A 21,440-nucleotide genomic window follows, 5' to 3' on the forward strand; every position below is an offset into this window, starting at 1 on the left:
ACAGCAAATCAGGGTGAACTCTGCAGAGGCAAATGATACGGGACGATGTTCTCACAGGTACTCAGGTCAAAGGTTATGAGACCCCAATTAATTAAAAGGCAGAAATAATCTTCGATGGCTTTGTTGCAGATTCAAATCATGTTAGTTTGAAATCAATGCAAGCTGTCCATATGTCAGAGCAATCATTCATGGCAGAAAAAAGCAGATTACTCTCTGTACACATTTATGCATCACAGAAGGACAAAACCATTATTTAACTTAAAAAAAATCTTTCATAGAGGAATCAGACAAAAAATGGCATCTAATTAAAACACAACACTCATCATCATGTTATTTTATTACTATTATTTGTACTTTGTTTCAAATGATGACTCCCGCAACCTGCTGTTAAACTCACATTAGCAGTCTTAGACATAAATAATCTTAGATACAAATAATACATTTTGATTGTATACAAGCAACAACTACATAAATAACTGTCTGGAATTAATCGTCTTGTAATTCTGGTATCCTGTTGTTGAAATGCATTGATTCCACTCTGTCTTCCTGTATAGCGTCTTTATTTTAACGATTTCAGAACAGATGCGTATCCACCCCCAAAGTTGTGGAGGTTAGATACTTTTCTTATGTTATATCTGATATTAAAAACATTGAAACATGCAGTGTCGCCAACTAGCCACGAGGTGTCGCAGTATATCGGGTGCTTTAATTAATAATTCCGGTAATAGAGACTGACATGCCGGTCTTTGATCTTGGCGACCACCTGTGCTCGTTAGTTTTTATTTCGAGCGGATAATTGGCCTTGTTTAATCTTTTGACTGTGTCCATTTTCAGTTACGTTAAACTGATTTCAGTTCGGAGGAACAAGATATTTATTCTTGCATTGTAGGTAATTAGTTGTTTTTTCCTCCAAATATCAAACGAAAAGTAGATTTCGCTTTCCCTTGACCTCTGTTCGGTTTGTCCCGAACTCCACTGTCCTGCAGTTCATTACCAGGTTTTTTTTAGAAAAACATCCGGCATATTAATCACGTTGATAATCACGTTTTTGCTTTAAATGCACTTCAGACGGGAACAAACGGAGATGCTCTGATGGTGGACAGTGCACGTAACGTGCATAAACAGGTACGCACGAATAAAGGAAATAAAAAACGGGTTTAAAGTGCCCCAAAACTCAACTAAAGGGACGTTATGCGATCGTTCGGTCTTGTGATGTTTACCCCTGTAACGTCTGATACATTAAATAATAGACCGACATTTCTACATTTACAAAACTTGTTTTACTTCACTTAAACATTTCAAAAACATATGTCCATTTTTTTAAATCATACTGGACATCTCAGGCATTTCTGGAAATAATTTCAAACCACTTATTGAAACAAAGACATATTATGTTGCATTTGGAAAAGATTTGCAACATTTTAAAATGTGTTTCAAAAGCCCAGCGTGCATCGCCGGATGGGGCAGCCCGAGTTCCGTCGACGGGGGCCCCGGGGTGTCCCGGATGAGGCTCGGCTTCCGTGCGGGGCGGAGGCGGCGCAGCTCAGTGCATCGGAGCGGGAGATGGAGCGAGGGCGCTGTGCCGACTAGCCGAGGCTCACGGCATCGCAGACAGCCGCAGCCACCCAGATAACAAGTGAGGGGCGAGTCGCTGAAGACAAAAAGCGAGAGAGAGAAAGGAGGAAAAACAGAGTGCAACTTTCACCTCCGGCCCGCACACACACTAACACGGCATTGATGGTGATGCATGCAAGGAAACAGCCGAGACTGAGCGATGGGTAAACTGCTCCGGCGTCGCCTCCAGCGCCCCGCGCCCTCTGCGCGAGCTTAGGGCCGCGCCGCCATCTTTGTTCAGACCAAAATAAGTGCAAACTTAACCGAGGGGGGGCCACTCCGACTCGCGAAATTACTCGCTTTGCTTCTCGTTATTGACTTCTAAATTCTCCTTAAGCTCGCGCTGGTGCTTCTTTTCTAACACCTCTCCGCCCTGTTTCCGTTTTATTTTTGCTGTTTTTAGGTGCAGCGAGCGAAGGGACTCCCAGCCGTACCAGGTATCCGCGCTCCGCCGGAAACGGACAGGGCAGAACGGGGACTCGGAGCAGGGCAGGCCGCGGCGCCCGTGAACGCCACCCAGACCCAGAAACCAAGCCCCAGCATAAAATATCCGCATTTTTCTTGCGCGTTATGCCTGGAAAGATGGTGTAATTTGCCGCTTTCGCAGTGGAAGCTTAGCTCGAACGGGGCGTCTGGTTCATTTTTACGTCGCTGAGGCCTACAAGATTAACCGGGGCTAATGGGGCGAATTATGAATAAGAACAGTAATATTGCAATTGTCAGAGTCAGTGATTATTAAAACCTATTAGAGTTGTCTTTTTGTTGCAAAATTAATGGTATATAAAAAAAACTTACAAAAAGAAAATGGGCGTCAGCCTGACATTAACAAGTTGGCTAGCTTGTTAGCAACGCCAAGTTTTTCACCGTATTGATGTGTCCTCCATTTCAAAACGGAAAACCCAAATAATTTCACTTAATAATCTGTGGGTGTGGAGCCGTGCGTCTTAATACCTCGATTCTTACGTGTTTTTTTTTCTATATTTATAATTATAGTGTCACTATATTTTGACGTAGCTATGTGCTTCTGTTAACTGTTTCAAGATGCTGAGACAAATTATACCGTTTTTTTTTTTTATAAGTGTCTGGTTTTCAGGTGTATGAACCTACGTTTCAGTTTGCATGCAGGTGTGCACTTTTCACGCATAATCAAGCTGTCAAAAATTGAATTATGATTTGTGAGAGTGTGTTTATTTGCTCTGTTCTGGCCTTTAAGGTGTAAGGCTGTTTTTGCATTGCAGAGCATTAAATACCCATCGAAGAGTCATTTGGGCAGTGATCACCGGCATGAGAAGATGCGAGATGCCTCAGACCCAGCCCCACCCTACAAGATGCTCCGGCGCTCCGATAGTCCTGAAAACAGGCAGGGTGACCCCTTGGGCCACAGCAAAGCGAAGGCGACCCACCAACATCGGCTTAGAGAGAGAGATGGAGGTAAGGACAGTGCACCCGATTGGTCTCTGACTGCATGCATCCATTAGATCAGCTGCACAAGTGGTGTTAAGGTCGGTTTGAATCAAATCCCTTGTTTCTCTGTGCTGTGATTTCTTAGACGTGTATTTAAGCGATGCAAGTTGATACGTGCACTTTTTCAAAAGTCAGCGGAGATGTCAACAGTGTCACAGTGCCATTTGTTTCTGGGAACATCTTTGTCACACAAAACACACTCCTTTAAAAAAATTCTTTTCAACGGAAGTTACCATTATTCTTTCACAAGCTTATCAACCCAAGTTAGCTATTAAAAAGTGAATTAAGCTTGTTTTTCTATAGTGCACGTTATAATAGGGCTGTCAATCTCCAGTCCTGGGGGGCCGGAGCCCTGCACATTTTTTGGTTTCCCCTTATTTAACACACCTGATTCACCTCCATGCAGCTCCTTGTGCTAATTTTTTTTTGAACAGCATGGCCGCTTCAAAATATTAGATAAATATAAAGATTTCAGGTTTGCTTGTGACTGTGAGTCAAATCTTGGCATTTTACACCTGCATCACAGGCCAGATAAACGCACATAATCATACAAAATTTATATAGAAAGGAGCCAGCCCACAGAAAGCAACCTATGGCAGGATTAGTGAGGGTCAGTGTGGGATTCAAAGGCCAGTTAGCTGTCCTGCCCAGGAGGCTGTTAACAGCTTAACCCAGGTCACAGTGGTGCAGTGGGCTTCTGTTCTTCAAAGATTTATTTGATGTGACCAATGAATACAGTTGCTCTCCTGCTACATGCTGATTTCTTGCATACTTAAGCAGTATCCACACTAACCTCCTTATCTCCCGTATCACTTAACAGAAAGGAGTGCTCTATAAGCAAATTTTTGCTACTAATACATTTAGAAGTGGTTGTTTGATTAATTATTTGCCATTTTATGTAGCCAGGTATTTGAATGGGGTTGGTGTTGTCGTATTTTCCATTTGAATTAAAATTGTGAATTATGTTAGGGTTACTATATTCTTGGGGACTGAATTTAATAAAACTTGCTTGATGACTGGAATAACTGAACAGGACTGCAGGACAAGTAAACAAAAGTGTCATTTTAAACTGCAGATTCTCCTTAACTTAAAATGGGGTTGTGTTCTTATGAACCCACCATAAGTGGAAAATATCGTAAGTCGAGAATATGATGGATGAATAAGTAACTACTGTCACTGAATAAGTAATTACTGTAACTATATACCAGTAAGGGAAAAGTAAGCAAATGAATACAGGTTAATTTAGTTAAACAACAATACAGTATGATTAACTTAAATTAAACCCTGTATGAGATGTTCGTGCTTGTGATCACTACAGAGACTTGGAGCGTGGATGTCTGGATGCTACTAAGGACCAGTATCAGTAAAAAGTATCAAACCAGCATATTGCTACCGGGGAACAGATAAAAATTCAAAGTTGACTATGGGATGTGCATCGCTATCGCACCGTCGTCAGGTCAAAATATGTTAAGTCAAAACATGGTAAAACAAGGAACACCTGTGTATGAAAATCCCTTAGCTTGAAAACAATCATTAGGGTGTATGGTCAAAATCGGCGTTTTTTTACAATATACATTTACAATATAATGGTTTGCACATTGCTTATTGGTTTGTGATAACATGGAACTCTGTGGTATTGTGACAGAGGTGACATTGAAAGCTGAAATATGTTCTCGCTGCTTCGAAAGTGAGCAGTTTACCATACAGAATGTGTCCCTGCATATTCAATAAATCCCAGCAGGAGGTCAAGAACGGAAAGCTCGACAGATTTTTGCACAAGTGTCTGATTCCTTTCATGTCTGATTCTTTTCCTGTCGTGCAAATATTTCACACCGGTCTCTCAAATGATTTTGTTTTGAATGGAAAGTAATTGTGTGTATAAATATGGGGACATTTTGTATTTAATTTAATTTGTTCCGACATCATGTGTAATTAGTTTCTCATTCATGCAGTTGCCTAGCTGAATGAAACGTTTCCTAGTGTGCGAGCATTTAAGGAAACCTAATGCCATATTACCTGTCTCATATATCCAGTTTATGGTATAGATTTTTTTTTTTTTAATTAAGCATTATCGCTACTGGAAGTGTGCTGATAATAATCTGTACTGTAGTGGAAGGGGTATGTATGCGTGTGCCACATTCATTGCACAGATGCTTAAAGTCAGTTTGAATGTCCTTGGAAAATGTCTTTAAATCATGCATAAGTCAGGTGCTTCAAGACCTGGGCAGTGCTTTGTCGTCTTGGATTTTGCCTGTTTCTGTCTGCAATCCAGAATAAAAGTCAAAGTCAAATTTCACATAATGTCATCGGGAGGGAGGGTCCAAAATCACCAACTTGTATCTTAATGCTTGTGTGTATAATATAATATAATAATTTATTTATATATATATATATATATATATATATATATATATATATATATATATATATATATATATATATATATATATATATATATATATATATATATATATATATATTTATTTATTTATTTATATTTTACCTGTGTGTTAATGGTTTGTCAGTGTGAACCAGTTGGGGGTACAGCAGCAAAGGGGGGTTGGTTAGTTGTGTAATTTCAATACAATACAGACGCTCTGCCTGGTGTATCTCATCCCTTTCAGTCCTTTTTCCCGAATGTTATAATTGGCCCGTATAATACCCTTTTCTTCTGCAGATTGTTAATGAAGATGCTTAAGGATTCATCATGTGCATAGTTTTGTGGAACCTATTGTTTGGAGAGATCTGTGACGGGCTTGGTACTATGTTAAAATGTTCTCAGATCTTGTCTTTTAAAGGGTTACGCTTTAGTTGAGCCATTTTCCTAATACTCAATACCCACGGATGAGCTTTTTTTGGGGGGGGGGGGGGGGGGCTCTATGCAGTGAGCCGCTTAGGTCTGAGTTCACCTGGTAATCCTGTTAATTTGATTGGTTATAAATTCTTCATCTGTGACCACCATTAAAAAGAACTATTCTCTGTTTTGTGCTAGTTTTAGCTGTACTTGTAATGAAGACACAGTGATTTTTTTTTTTTAGATGCACTGGAAGTTTTCTTACATCAAAATAGTTGGTTTTTTGTTCCCGCCATCCTGACCTGGCTTGTTGCAGTGCTAATGAGGGATCCTGCAGTCCGTGTTGCTGATTTTATTATTATTTTAAATTATATTTGTTCTAAGAACTTTATTTTCTTTCCTCTCATCAAGGGACCAGTTATTCGCCGCAAGAAAATTCACACAACCACAGCACTCTTCAAAGCTCAAATTCACATTCTAATCCAAGCAAGACATCAGAAGCAGTAAGTATTTTTTTCAGGTGATTGGTAGCATTCGATGTGCTCATTTTGATGCCGATAGTTGCAAGGGAGTTTCAGGCCACAAAACAAACATTCATAATTTTTACGGGGTGGGATGGTGCAGACCTTTTGGGTTTTTCTTTTAATTGCTAGGTTTTGGAAAGCTGGGTGTTTGGTTTGTCTTGATCCAGGACGCATTATCACTGGCCACTGTGATGCATTTATTTTGATACAGAAAAGTGCTTCATCCCACCTAAAAGGGGTAATTTTGGGCCTTTGCTTCATCACTTATGGTGCCGCAGAGTCTCTGTTCGTGTTGAATCTCAGTTCCACCCTCGCGATTTTGGAATACTGTTTACTGCGAATTGTAATCTTGTCCAGGTAGTAGTAGGTGCCAGTTTGCCTGGAATGATCGTTTCCTCCGGTATTAGTTATAATTATTTGTATTGGATGTTTTAATATTAAGCAGTAATGCTCCAGCCATGAAGGCTGTGACCCTTACTACATCAACTAGGGCTGCACGATTTCACATTGGGATTTAATCACAACTGTATGGTGCGTGTACAGTAATCACCAGGGCTTTACAAAAGCACTATTCTGACGCCATAAATGTGCATAAATTTGGTGTATTTTTATTTCTATTAAGTGTCTGACTTTACACTGCAAAAACTACTGCCACACCACTGTCTTTTTACCTTGTTTTTCCACAATATCAGCCCTTTTAAATGATGTGGCCGTTGAGCTGTGACTTTCTTCACCGACTCTTCCATGCTTATCGCTTCCATGATTTCACCAAGACAAATGCATTGGCGTCCGCTAACCGAGTTTTATACATGCATTTCATTTTCTATCCTATCTGGCTTATGGTGAGCCCAGCTTGTTCCTCGCATTTACCTGAGAACCGGTGTGGCTCACCAGAAGCCAGGTAGGATAGAAAACCCACTTGATAGTAGCTCTCCAGAACCAGAGGTGGAGACCCCTGCTGTAGAGTGGTGTCTGTAGCTGGATTTCCCGAGGTCTCCCCACCCAGCTGCCCCTGAGCAGATGGCAATTCTGTCTCCCACTGGATCGTCTTTAAATTGAGCTTCCTGCCCTTTCGTTAGTGTTCGCCAGTGAACGCCAGTTTGTGGGCCCTCATATGTTCTCTGTCTGGGTTTACAGACACCCTCAGAATATCTAAATATTGCAATCCAGTAAATAATAGTAGGTGCCTAATTACCTGTCTATTCACATATTGTCCATATTAATAATCCTGCAAAGCTGTAATTGGAGAAGAGGTAATTACATCGTTGTTTTGAAGATAATGGTGGCATGCTAAAAGGATAGAAGTTCATTTGGTTAGAGTCTCTGCAAATTAGAATGCATTCTGCGTTTAATGAACAGACCGAACCCCTAATGGCCATAGGTTTTTTTGCTTGTTTTTGTTCTATTTTGAAACCAATTATTTACTTGTTAGAATGTGGTTTCATAAAATTATTATTCCCGGGTTTATTAAAACATGCCTCCCTGGACACTTTCTTGTTCGCCCCTTCTGCCATTGTCCCCTCTCGAGGCTCAGACTACGCGCATAAACAGGCCCTCAGCAACACACTACCTAAGACTGTTGAACTGCCCTGTTACGTATGCCATACTCTTGAGGTATATGCTGTGCCATGTAACTGCACAGCACAGTCTGCTTCATCTCATCCTTGATTATTGAGCGTATGGCCTGGCATCCCTCGTGTACCCAATGGTGAACAGTGGTTTTGCTCACCCAAAACACCTCTGTCATGACCCCATGCTCTGTGCAAGTGGTACAGTCACGATATACTTCTCTGTGTGGCCCGGCAGCCTGTCGTCGTCTTTTTTGCAGCACTTTCAGAAATGTCGTAGCCATGGGGTCTCGGTTGAATGTACGGCGATGATGTACGAATGCGCATTTCCTTGAACTGTAGCCCAAGCATTCCATAACCTCCAATTTGTGAGAATCGCGGAGAGGTTTGAAGACATTATATAATTAGTTGTTCTAGAGCTACCAACTAGTAAAAAGCACGCTCCAAGTACAAGAAATGTATTTTAATCTTGGAGGATGGTAAATGGCCAGTAGTATTAACGTGGCATCCGTTACTGGAAATGCAGCGTATTCACAGTTTAACTGTGACTTATTGAAAATTTGCTTATTTGTACAATAATTTGGGCACAGCTACTGTCTTGGTCCACCCATAGGAGTAGCTAAGCCAAAGTATGCTGCTAGCATCTGCTGCTGGGATAGCTCACTCTGTATTTAGTGGTTTGCATAGCTTTTCTCATGCTGTAAATCTCATCTGTGGAAGGATGGGATAATGCTGGCCTGCCTGCTGAGGACAAGCCTTAAAATTGTGGGCTCCAGTGCAAGTTGATTTGTTTTATTGAATAAATTCCCATACTGAGCTCTTAACATTCCTTCGTGTTGGGGGTGGGGTAGGGATCGCAAAAAGATATTCCATATGGTACTTGTGCATATAGAATAGCAATGAGGTATTATACTGGCTACAGATGTGATAATGGAAAGTGACACAGAAGGAATATGGCCTTTATTTGGGATTGTGAGTGCTCTAAGCAAAATGGCGGGGAGCAACTAAAACGTGATGTGGGCATTTGCTCAGGGGTATGTTATCTGTGTCCCAAGGAATAGCAGCGTCTTCATAAAGGGCACAGGTGATGTGGACGAATATACTCGTCTGAAGATGCTCCCCCTTTTTTTATTTATTTGCCATGCTTCCTGCTAAGCCGAAAAACGACTCCTCCTCCGCCAGAAATGCAGAAATTGGCTTCCGAGGATCCGACAGGAAGTCGCATCTGATTTAATCCTCCCTTGAATCTGAGATGGTTCATTTTCGGTGATATTTGCCCTGCTTCTCTCCCATAGCCCTACGAGCCAGCAGATGATTGGTCAGAACACATTAGCTCTTCTGGGAAGAAATACTATTACAACTGCAGGACAGAGGTTTCGCAGTGGGAAAAGCCCAAGGAATGGCTGGAAAGGTATTCCACCCTTTTCTTCTCATGTCTTTCTACCTTTTTTTCTCCTGTGTTGGTGCCACACATGGCACTAATTCATGGTTTGGTTTTCTCATCAGAGAGCAGAGGCAGAAGGACACCAGCAAGCTGGCCATGGTCAACAGCTTCCCCAAAGACAGGGACTATCGGCGGGAGGCCATGCAAGCTGCAGCGGGCGGTGGCTTTGGCGGCACAAGTATGTCTGCTGCTATTGGCCGCTGTGTTTATGGGAGGGGCAGTCGACCAATAGCTGCCTCTCTGTATTCTGCCGTTTAGCATCTGGCCCTCAGCTTGGTTGTGTTCTAGGTGCATTTGGCCTCCAGAATGGTGTGTGTTCCTTTTTAAATGCCAAGGGAATTATCATTTTGCATTGTTCTCTATTGCAAGGCACCCCATGAAAGGATTGTGGTCATCTCCCCGCTCCTGGGTTGCCAGACCAGATCCACCCATTTGAATGTTTTTTCCATTTTTGTGCAGTTGTTCTTTGACAGCTTTGAGTTTCTTACTCAAATCAGTCTAGTTGTTTGGGTGAAAAAATCGGACCTCACTTCATTAATTTGATGTGGACCAGTTAAATAACTGTTGGGGTACATCTGTAGTGTAGGGACCGTGTTGGTGTTTACTAAGGACAGGCATCTTTACTTGCCTTTGTTACTTTATTTCTGGGTTAAAAGAGTTTTAAGTTTGGTGATCAGCAGTAGGTAGCATTCTGGTGACGTTTAAGCCATGAGACTGGGTCACAGGGTCTGGACCAGTGTTTTTTTTTTGTTTGTTTTTTTAATCTTAATTGCTTCAAAATATCAAACTCAGTAAATTAACTGTTTACTTAAGGTGGATTTTAACAATGGTGGTAGGTAGAATCTGTAAGAAGTTTGAGATTGCGTGAAGTAGACAGTATGGGTTTGAGCGTAATGTTTGTCTGCAGCTTGGCATTTTACGGGGCTACACACGTAGCGCCGAGTGGGAGCCAAGTTAGGAAAATTACCCGAGTAGCATGGCAGCAGCTGAAAGGGTCCTTAAGGCTGCAGAAAGCTTTAGGAAGTCGGACTGATAAAGCTTGTGACAGCCAGCATCAACTGGACTGGCTGTTAAAGTTCATGAGGATAGATGTGCATACGTACACAGTATGTGCATACTTTATTAATCCTGAAGTAGCACAGCACACACATTTAGACAATAATGAACAGTAACACTGCAAAGAATATTCGATTAAGTATTGCAGTGAATTATGTCATGACTAGTATTAGCACTCTTGTGCAGTGGGTTGGATAGTGAATAATAGGAATAAATGACAAATGAAACAAGTCTGATAAGCTACGAAAATAATCTGAAATGGTCCATTTTATTTGTTGGCAAGATCCATTTGAGTGGAGGGCCGCTAACTGAGTCCTTGCCCACAAGTTTGAAACAGTTTGGAATATGAGGCACTGCGTGAAATTAGCTGTCTGAGCACAGTGTCCCCTATAGGACTGGGCTCCCTCAGTGAGGCTCGCACTGCCAAGGGCTGATTGCCATAGTGCTGAGGACTCCCACTTGTGTCCACAGAGTGCACTCCATCAGATAAGCCTGCGTCACATTCCTGCGCGGCCCAGTCATTGCCAGCAGCAGCGACCTGCTCCGGCTCGGGCCTGATCCCCGCGAGCTCGGCAAGCGTCGGGTCGGCCTCCACGCTGCCCGTATCCCCAGTCCCTCAGTCGCCTGCACCCCCCCTGCTCCAGGACCCTGGACTTCTGCGGCAGCTCCTTCCTGCCTTACAGGCCACCCTGCAGCTCAACAGCGCCACCGTGGACGTGGCCAAGATTAACGAAGGTGAGGCGCACCCCTCCCTGGCGCACCAATGCCCTGGCTGAGTTTCCGCTGGCAGGCCGGCGGGGGTGTCTTTGAGGGACACGCCTGCCAGAGCGGCCAGGACCCAGATACCACAAAGGGCCAGGTGCCACCAGTGGTATCTGATGCATGAATTTGACCAGCTAAGAGCAATTGAGAACTTGGGCTTTTGATGTGGAAGCACTGTTATACCATAGATTTGCGACCAACTGAAAGCTCCGGTCCTTGGAGGGTTCCTGCTATTGTGCTCATGAAAGAGCATAAATGGAACTTCTCCCTTCCCGTTTAATCCCCCCTTCCTGAATTGCATGTGGGGAGGGCAGGTACATGCCTTTCAAGGGGTCCCCCTCATAGCGGCCTTGTCTCTGCGTTGCCCCCCCCCCCAGCTCTGCCTCCCTTACCCCGGTCCTTCCCCTCTTTCTGGCACGGCCTGCAGCTCGGCGCTGCTTGCATATCTTCCGCTCCCCCCCTTCTGTTATCGTTTAGTCTTCCTAGCTGCTTGTGTGTGTGCACGTGCATGCCCGTGCGTGTCTTTTATCGTTACTGTGGTTCTGTACCATGAAGGCTAGCTTTAGCATTCCAACCTCTGTTTCTTTTGAGCTCTGAGTTTAGGATCGGAAGACACTGGGAATTCAGCCTTTTTGAGGTTTTATTTTTTCTTTTCGTCTCTTGGGAGGATGTATTCTCATACCTTGCCGTGCTGTCCTGGAGGTTTCTGCTGTGTGTCAGTAAGGAGGTTGTTCAATTGCAGCCCGTTGGGATTGGTTGCCATGATATGAAATAGTCAAGGCGAAATTTAGATGACTGCAGTTTAAAGATGTTTCTGAATCTGTAGATTAATAGAACTTTTGTCATGTGATTGCTTTTGCAATTTTGACCACTTAAAACAACTGAAAATGTTGCTGGTGACAGCTGTTATTTATCAGCATTCCCAGTGTCCTGATTTCTTGTTATCATCCATCACCCACTGCTGTTCAGGTGCCATTGTAATAGAATCACTTCTGATGGGATGGTGCCTTGAGTTAGCTAGTGGGATTGACGGTCAGCAGTGCAGTGTCTTTGCAGTGCACAGGCTTTTTTGGTCGTGTTTGACCGCCCTAGACAGGAAACGTCAGCACAGGAAGCTTCTCAAAGTATGCCTGTGTGCAGTCGCTCATGATGAATGGTGAAGTACGAATGGATAAAAATTGTAAATTGAACTGTGTGTGCATTTCCCATCAGGGAGTCCTTGCTAGTGGACGGCAAACTTTTAACTGAGTCACAAGCAGCCATGTCTGAGCAAAACGCTTTTTGAAATAATGAAATGAAAGAGCTGAGGTCAGCAGGTAGCTACCCCTTCCTCCTAAGCTTATAGCCTTATCCATTTGACGGACTGAAGATGGTGACTCCCTGCATAATTTCAATATGGACCTTAATGTTAAGGCTGAATTTTGGCACAGATGCTCCAATTTTGATTAAATTAGGATTCACAAGCTTTCAAATCGATTCAGTCCAACGCGATTCCGATTTGATATCAGTTGGATAGCAGCTTTCCATATTTGGACAGATATTTAAAAAGTAATGGAACATTCACTGGAAACATTGTGAAAACCACTGAAGGAAGGCCAAAAGCTTGTGTAACAAAACCTTTTTATTTGAGGATCAGATGGCTGAAGTTCCTTTAACTTGTCCCTTTCAAAGCACAGAAATGTCTTTCTGAAAATAGAAATGGGAAAGTCTAAAACTCACTTGCCATGATTCAGAAGGACTTGGATATATGCCAAAACATAATCTTATTTGAGAAACATATGGATATTGTTTAGAGCCAGGGAATCGGCCCTGATCTCACAATTCGATTTGATTTTATGTGCCTGATTGGATTCAGTGTCGATTCTGTTCAATTTACATTTAAGACACACATTCATAAATGGGCGATTTCAAAAAACAGGCATAGTACTGTAGCATCATCATTGCAGAACAATGCAACGTAATTGTATGTTGCATTACATGACTAAAATAAGGTAATGAAAACCAGTATATAATAAGCATGCCATTTATTCTTCCGTTTACCTTTTGAATATACCAAAACATTTTGTCTGAAGTTTTCCCTCCGCTGTTCTCATACCCGTCCGGAAATAATTATACCTCCAGACTGGTGCTTTCATTTTCTTCAATTTTACCCACAACGTTTGAAAAAACAGGTTTCACAATATTTTCATGACTGGCAGCAGGTCCCATCCAATAAAATCAATTTATTCTCTTTACATTGTTTGCTTTTATTTCTTTTATATAAAAGCAAATATATAAACAACCAGTAAGCAGTGTATTGAATATGACTGGTGTGAGACTAAAGCCCCAGTTGAATTGTTTGCATTCATGTTCTCGGAGTACTCTGTTACCATGACTGACAATGCACCAAGATGGCGGTGTGAGGCGATTGAGCAATTCTGTTACAACCCTTCTACAGGTGAGCCACCTGCCAAAGTAGCACCACCTATATGATAAGAGGACCAATACAAGTAACATTCATTTTTATTTTTAAATTGATGGAGGAAAAGGTATTAACTAGATTAATCTTGGATGTTGTCAATCAATATCGAATTGTGAAAACCAGGATCGCGATTAATCTTAAAATCTATTTTTCCCCACCCAACTTTGTATTTTTGGTGGCTGTATGCGTTGCATGTCTCGTGTGGATATATGCAATGGGGAGAGTATTCGCCTCATTTTGGTGACATTAACATTGTCAGATGTGCATGGTTACCTGTGGGATCTCAGAAATGGGTCTGTCTTCCTCTCAAGAGACTTGACGTCCGTTTGTGACCCATACAGTATGTGACTGCAGGGTTCAAAGCCCTGCGAGGTGCAGTTGAACTGCTGCCCCTTTTAGAAGGCTTTGTGCTACATGGATGATATGGAGAGAAGCAACCCTGCATGACACTTCCTCTGCCATAAAGCGCCTCCAGGGAATTAGGGTCCGAGGTGGCTTCTGGGTCAGCCAAATCGCAGCAGGATGATGGATGAGTGCAGAGAGAGGGGAGGGAACGGCGGCCGGCCTCACGTTTGTGTCTCTCTCTGTGTTTCCCCTTTTTTTTTTTGTTTTTTTTTTTGTTTTTTCTTTTAGCCCTCACAGCTGCTGTCACGCAAGCTTCATTGCAGTCTATGCTTCATAAGATTCTCACGGCTGGACCGTCCGCTTTCAACATCACTACTATGCTTTCCCAAGCTGCTCAGCTGTCCGCTCAAGGTATGGCTGCAGTTGGAAGTCGCAGACCCTGAGGTATTCTGTCCGAGTCCTTCAGCAGGATCTTGTGGCATATGAAGGTTCGCCTCTGGTTAAATCGCGTGAAGGGATGAAATATGAAGGCATATTTCAGAATTTTTATGGATCTTTGAATGCAAAGTCGCACAAAAATTCCGGTCGATTGTGACCAGCTTTTAACGAGGGGGGCCGTAGATGCATGGAAGGTGTGTCTGCTGTTTATGAGGTTCCCTTCATGTCCCTTTGTGAACGCTGTAAGTGCTCAGAACATTTCTGCTCCCGCAGATACATCAGGTTGCCATCTCTGTGTGTGTATGTACGTTTGTGTTGCCACTGAAATTTGACGGATGCACATGCTAATATCTGCTCCCCTTCCCCTTCTATCACGGCATTAAAAAAACCACAGCCCAGCAGTCCAGTCAGTCCCCCATGTCCCTAACTTCGGACGCCTCGTCACCAAGGTCGTACGTGTCGCCCAGGATAAGCACCCCACAGACGAACACTGCGCCTCCACTCAAGTCCCTTTCCAGCACGCCGCCAGTGTCGTCACAGCCAAAGGTAGGCGCCACCTCACACAATGCACGATGTCAGATGAAGGGAGGGGTAAGAAGGAAGACGGAGCCTGGCCCGACATGCCGGCTGAGCGCGTCTGCTCTCTCGGTGCTGCTCTGCAGGTCAGCACACCGGCACCGAAACCTGGACCCTCACCACAGGCGGCGGCACCTCAGCAGTCGCTCCCAGCTGACAAGCCGCTTGAGCGGGACTCTCCACGCAGCCTCCAGAGGCAAAGGTAACGTCTGCTCCAGCCGAAAATGTCACTGGGCTTTTTATCTTCGGTGTCCTTAACTCTTACTATAAAGACTGGAAGAAACGTGGTAAAGAATTCTGTTTTGCGGCAAAAGCTACCCCCTCCTCCCCCAGTATCGAGGATAAGCCAGCATACCTTATTTGGTTTTGCTTATTTTGTGATAGGATTGGTGTTTTGCTGCCATCTTTTGGTGTCCTATGGAACTGCAGGTGGCATCCTGCATCTGTGACTGCTTGGTGTTGATGATTCAGGAGAGCTGTTGGCTAGATGTCATGCTGGTTATGTTCCTAATGTACAGCCAGTCCCTGGTTCAGGCTTCATGATGGGAGTCTTGAAAGTGCTGAAAAATAAATGATTTCATAACCCCAAGTGGGCTGTATAAGTGGCTGCAGAAGAAAACACACCCTTTCCCCCTGTCTTACAGCAGTCAGAGGAGCCCCTCCCCTGGTCCGAACCACATCGCTGCCGCTTGCAGCAGCAGCAGCACCGTAGCCCCGAGCGGTGCCACGACCCCCAGCGGCATGCCGACGAGGCCCCCATGCACCTTAACCCCCACGCTAGCATCCCATTTTAACGAGAACCTCATCAGGCACGTGCAGGGCTGGCCAGCAGAACACGTCGAGAAGCAGGTATGCATGGCTCTGCCTGTCACTTTCACTTTCAAAACAAGGTGGGGACGATATTTGACTCGGCAGGTCAGGATGCCTCGTCTTTGATCGGAAGGTCACTGGTTCAAATCCCAGAGTAGACAGAGCAACTTCACCATTGCACCTTTGAGCAAGGCCATTAACTGCAGATTGCTGCCGCGACAGTCTGACACTGCATTCACTGTGTATCGCTTTGGGAGAGAGCGTCAGCTAAGTAAATAAAATGCATTGTTACCGTATCGGCGTGTATATGCCAGTAAGATGACCCCTGCCTGGTAATGTCTAACACCGCGCTGTTAATTTTCCTCCTCCAGGCCTCACGGTTACGCGAAGAAGCCCACAACCTGGGAAGCATTTACATGTCTGAAATTTGCACAGAGCTGAAAAACTTAAGATCTTTAGTGCGGGTGTGTGAGATCCAAGCGACGCTGCGTGAGCAGAGGTACGGCGGGCCGTCCGCGCGCGGGTGCACTCTGCTCTGTGCGCTAGCTGCACTTCTTACCCCTGCTGCAGACAGCAGTGGCTGTTCTGTTTGCAGACATTTCAAAAGGCAGGTTCGGTGTTGCTGTCTCGTAGAGGCTTTGCATATTTTTTTCACCTGCAAAATTTGATTTCCTGAATGAAGTGATTAATATATATTCGACTGCTTTCCTGTAATGCACTTTCATACTAGACTGTAACCGGATATAAAGAGAAACTGTCGATACGCAGATTCCTCTCTTAATCCAAATTGTAAGAATACTAATAATTGGCTTGTTTAGAAATTACCCCCCTGCAACTAGCAGAGTTATTTCTAGTCATTTTCTGCATGTTTTGTAGCATATTGCAGTATGGTTTTTAGTCACTTACTGTAGAGACTACTGAAAAATTTTATGTTTAAGAAGCCAGATTTTAAATAATTTTGAAATATTTGCATAATCGCTTTGATTATTGAAAATGGGTATTTAATCCCCCCCCTTCCCCTTTCTACCAGGATACTATTTTTGAGACAACAGATTAAGGAACTTGACAAGTTGAAGAATCAGAACTCCTTCATGGTGTGAACTGGAGGAAAACGCAGCTTCACACAGCTGGAACTGAAGAACTGACTGTCTGTGGCCAGTCTTAATGCTTTGGGCGGCTGTTTGGGTGGGCTTCGGACCATTGAGCAAAGCTAGGGGGAGGCGAGGAGGCATCCAAGGGCCAAACCAGGTTTGGATTCTAAAAGGCCTTAATGTAGAATTCCTGTAGATCTGTCCATGTTGTAAATACATTTCGTAGAGTGAGGCATCAGAAGAAAGAGCCACATGGGGTTTTAACATCGAGACTAACAGACACCAAGGTGGCTGAGCTTTGGCCTTCTCTTATTAACCTGTCTGCAAACTCTAGCTCCTCTCCATGAATCACGGAGTCAGTGGCTAGGGTTTGTGCGCCACGCAGGAGAGACGTGCGTCCCGGTCTGTGCCCTTCGGTTGATTTGATCCCAGTCTAAAAGAATCAGAAGCCAGACTTGGAATTCTTAAGTGCTCTTGACCCCCAAACCAAGCTTTGGGAAGATGCAGGAATGACAACCTGCTGGAACAGAAGACAACCCACCCACAGCCCCATCCCTGGAATGGTTCTTGTCCAGCTGCGATGATTCACAGATGGGATTCCGGCGAGCGGTGATGTCACACTTTGGTCGAGAGGTCACCTGATGGCCGAGCACTGGGAGCCGCCGCAGCGTGTAACAGTGCTCCAAATGACAAGCAAGGTGCCCCCGCCCTCACTGTCTCCCTCCTTCTGCCCGTGTAATGTCAGCACCTCAAGAGGACGGTGTCCATTTACCATCTAACATCCCTATTTAGTTTCCAGATTCCTTACTTTTTGTTACACAACTGTACTTTCAAAGCAAAACGTGCAAAGTTTTAGGTTTTCAATGCACCTTGAACCAAGATTTCATTCCTATGTACAGTTGATCAAGTGATACAAGAGGTAAGTTTTATGAATAGTTGCAGTGATTACTAGTATATCTGATGTATTCATAAATTATTGCTACACATTTTTCTTTGCACCCTGTAATGATGGGTCGTGTGTGCTGCTGGGCACACTGGCTGAAAAGGGGCGACTCGAGCACGGAACCCCACGTGGCAGGGTTGGAGCGGCGAGGTCACAAGGTCAAATGTGAAATGTATGTATTGTAATAAACATACTAAAATTGACTCAAAACTGGTCTGGTTCTTGTGCATCAGAGGTAGATTTCCTGGTTGTCCAGGAGGTAGTGCGGATAAACCTAAAAACAGAACAAACCTGAGAAATTAGTGTGGTGAGTCCCCCCCCCCGGCCTGATACCCATTTGCACCAGTTCCCTAATCGAAATCAAGCATTCCCAACCTGTTTTACATCGTCTGCTGCTTCTATAAAGAAAACAACGTGAGGGGATGAAAGTAAAAGGTTCTGCAGCCTAAGTGGCTCTTTCCAGGCTAGTAGTAGCTTGCAGCCGGTGCATTGGCTACCCCTGGTCTAAAACATGGCCATAATAATTTGGTGTCTGTGAATTGCCTGTGATGTGTGATTGTGTGCCCTGTTATGACGTGGCACCTGGTCTAGGGTGTCCCATCTTGTGCCCTGTGCTTCCTGAGTTTAATGAAGGATTGCAGAAGGACACTGCAGAATGGTGTATGACTCAGAGCGTAGCAGTGCACTGACTCTTGCAGAACTTGGGGTTCAGCTCTTACACCAGCTTATAGTTCACACCGTTATGTCTGTGTGCTTTAGTTTGTTCCCACAGTGGATATGGCAGGACTCTTCAAATCTGAACCTGGATTCCAAATCCCGGCCTTGTTCTCAAATCTCATAGGTCGTTAATCACTGGTTCTGATTGGCCGGGAGCCTTCACACCTGGCTCACAGGTAAAGGAAGGCTGGAAAATCAGCATTGCTCGGCCCTGGAGAACCCTAATTTGAATAGCACTGAGGTTTTGTACAGGTGAATTGGGTGTGTCTGCCTTTCACACTGTGTGCACACCCAAGATCAGGGCTGCCCTATCATGCTCCTGGAGAGCTGCCACCCTGCAGAGCTTAGGTACAGCACTAATTTAACACACCTGATACAGATAATCAGGCCCTAAAGTTATATCTCAGTATGAGAACCAGCTTTACTTCAACATAGCTGACTCTAATACTGAGGTGATATTGAAGGGCCTGATTAACTATGGCAGGTGTGTTAAAATGGGGCTGTACCTAAGCTCTGCAGGGTGGTAGCTCTCCAGGAGCAGGATTGGGTACCCCTGCCCTAGAGCAGCGATTCTCAACCCACGGTTAGTGATCCAAATTAGGGCTTCGGCAAGTTCTTAAAGGGTCGTGAGGCAGAGTTGGAAATGTAAGCAAGCTCCTATGCCAATCCACGATCAGATTTTCCAGCTGCAATCCTAGAATTAACCTATATGACCGGGTCATGTGTCTGCAAATGCTTATCAAAAACTAATGAACACTCAACCAAGCCAAACCACAGATGCTTAATTTAAAATTCATTGTCACATCCAATCAGATTTGTGCGATTGCCATTTATGCCAATCAATGCCTGAGCGTGCTGTGTGCTTGACCATAGGATTAATTTCAACCTATATTTGATACAGGGCGCCCACTGGCCTAGATGCACTTTGTGTTCTTGGGATAAGCTCTGGTTAAGCAGTATTAAAAGAATGGAAACTAACTTCTGTTATTCACTTAAATGTATATGCTTAGTATACCCTGATTGTAATTAGCATCTGTATTTTAGAATTATGAAGGTATCGATTGTTTCCGCATTGGAGCATTTTAGGATTTTTCTTCAGTCTTAGGTTACATTACTTCATGAGCTACAGAGGTAGTGGATACTGGTGGATTATCCTCATGAAGAAAGCTTGAGTTTCAAGTCCCGATGTTCACTAACACCCCGAAGGATATAGCACCACTGGTGACATGCGGGAACCGTGGCTAACGTGAACTCACTTTTGACTGGATTCATGCATTTGCTGACTTCCAACTTTTGCCAGTAGATGGCAACATTGAGTTAAGGCATCGAGACTATACGTCTTGCTTATAAACTGCAGAAGATCGTAATGTTACTCAGTAATAAACGCATTGAGCCGCAAATGAATGAAAAATCTTAGTAGAATTTTACTGCAGTCACGTAATTCATTTCACGAAATTAATTTGCCGACATCAAAGCATGCCGACCCATACAAGTCATTATTGTTTGTGTGTGTGTTTTGTTTCACTGAATTCACGAAATTTCATATGCTCCCAACCAGGGAAGACGTGTACCACAATATTTCATATAGCTTCATTCATCTCCTCAACACCCCAACCCCCCCCCCCCCCCCCCAAAAAAAAAAATAAAAAAAAAAAAAAAATATATATATATATATATATATATATATATATAGAGAGAGAGAGAGAGAGAGAGAGAGAGAGAGAACTTTTCCAATACAAAACACTACGTGCTTGCTCCCAGTAAATTGGGTAATTAAAGCCTCCCAAAAAATTTGGTAAGGATGAAACCATTTACCAGGAGTCGGAATTAAGTGCGGTAAATCTAACAGCCTGTTCCGTCCATATGTATTGCTCAACCCATGACAATATCCAGTGGTACAAGGGAATACTGTGCATCTTCCGCTGGAATGGGATTTGTAAAAAAAACATTAAGTTCGCAAGTTTCTGCGTAGTTTCTATTTTTACATCTGAAAATATGGCAAAAATGCGTAATGCAATGTTATTTCATATCTGAAATTACATTTCATCCTTTTTAGAATCTTCATAAAATATAACTTTTTTTCATAGGTCATAAGTGGATGTTTCCCTACAAAAAGCACTTCAGTAACACCTTAACTTTTTTTTTTAATTCTACAGTTATTTCTTAATTTGACCTTTTTAACCAGTTCTGAGTGGCCTAATAAAATGTTGTATTTGTCCATGTTTTGATATACGTCAGACACCCACGTGTTTTTAATGTTATTGTTTTGAGTACAATAGAGCGCAAGACACTATCTATCATCTTCTATCATCTCTGTGGCGCCATATTTTTCCATCCCTTCCTCTTGATGTCTGATTTCACGAACGCTTTTTTTTTTTGCCCACCCACAACCGTTCATTTACAAAACGAGATAATCACGATTTCCGCAAATCATCTTGCAAGGCACAGGTAAACTATGTACAAACAATTATCGTTAATTACGTAAAGTCGTCATTAACAGGTAGTATACTATTAATAGTATAAACATGAATTAAATGTTGCATGTAAGCATAGCCGCTGATAAATTAAGATACCATTTTGTAACGACGAATTCCAATCTTGAAACTTTACGTGTCTTGAAAACCGGATTTTATTAGTGTATCAGAGTATTACATTATATTGTGCTCCCGCTTTTCTGAAATAAGTAATTTATATGTTAATAAGGGTAAACGAATCTATCTTTTCGAACTGCCGTTCGCAGAAACCTGCGAACCTGCTACCCCCGCGCTGAATCATACTTCGTCATTTCTATCCGCGAGTGGGCCGGGATTTAGCTGCACGGCGCACCAATCGT

At 43.4% G+C, this 21,440-nt stretch overlaps 1 protein-coding gene across 4 annotated transcripts; it reads left to right on the forward strand.

Annotated features, from left to right (window-relative positions):
- The first annotated feature begins 1,059 nt into the window (after positions 1 to 1,059).
- LOC125740150 (WW domain-containing adapter protein with coiled-coil-like) lies at positions 1,060 to 18,100 on the forward strand. 4 transcript variants are annotated; one of them, XM_049010997.1, is made up of 13 exons: positions 1,060 to 1,125; positions 2,018 to 2,051; positions 2,853 to 3,045; positions 6,284 to 6,375; positions 9,260 to 9,375; positions 9,471 to 9,586; positions 10,936 to 11,199; positions 14,321 to 14,443; positions 14,865 to 15,016; positions 15,133 to 15,248; positions 15,691 to 15,895; positions 16,228 to 16,355; positions 16,887 to 18,100. In XM_049010997.1, the coding sequence occupies exons 3-13, from the start codon at positions 2,907 to 2,909 to the stop codon at positions 16,954 to 16,956; spliced, it is 1,521 nt and encodes a 506-aa protein (XP_048866954.1). In that variant the 5' UTR covers positions 1,060 to 1,125; positions 2,018 to 2,051; positions 2,853 to 2,906; the 3' UTR covers positions 16,957 to 18,100. The 4 variants fall into 4 exon arrangements, with proteins under 4 accessions (XP_048866954.1, XP_048866951.1, XP_048866952.1 ...); XM_049010994.1 differs by lacking the exon at positions 1,060 to 1,125 and adding an exon at positions 1,463 to 1,778; XM_049010996.1 differs by lacking the exon at positions 1,060 to 1,125 and adding an exon at positions 1,464 to 1,636.
- The last annotated feature ends 3,340 nt before the right edge of the window (positions 18,101 to 21,440 follow it).

The sequence above is a fragment of the Brienomyrus brachyistius genome, chromosome 4 (genome assembly GCF_023856365.1).
Source record: "Brienomyrus brachyistius isolate T26 chromosome 4, BBRACH_0.4, whole genome shotgun sequence".
NCBI classification, from domain to species: domain Eukaryota; kingdom Metazoa; phylum Chordata; class Actinopteri; order Osteoglossiformes; family Mormyridae; genus Brienomyrus; species Brienomyrus brachyistius.

Coding starts and splice junctions, on each gene's coding strand:
- LOC125740150 (XM_049010994.1), top strand. CDS start 1,738: ATGGTGATGCATGCAAGGAAACAGCCGAGACTGAGCGATGG. Junction 2,052..2,852: donor GGGACTCCCAGCCGTACCAG/GTATCCGCGCTC, acceptor TTTGCATTGCAG/AGCATTAAATACCCATCGAA. Junction 15,017..15,132: donor CAGTGTCGTCACAGCCAAAG/GTAGGCGCCACC, acceptor GCTGCTCTGCAG/GTCAGCACACCGGCACCGAA.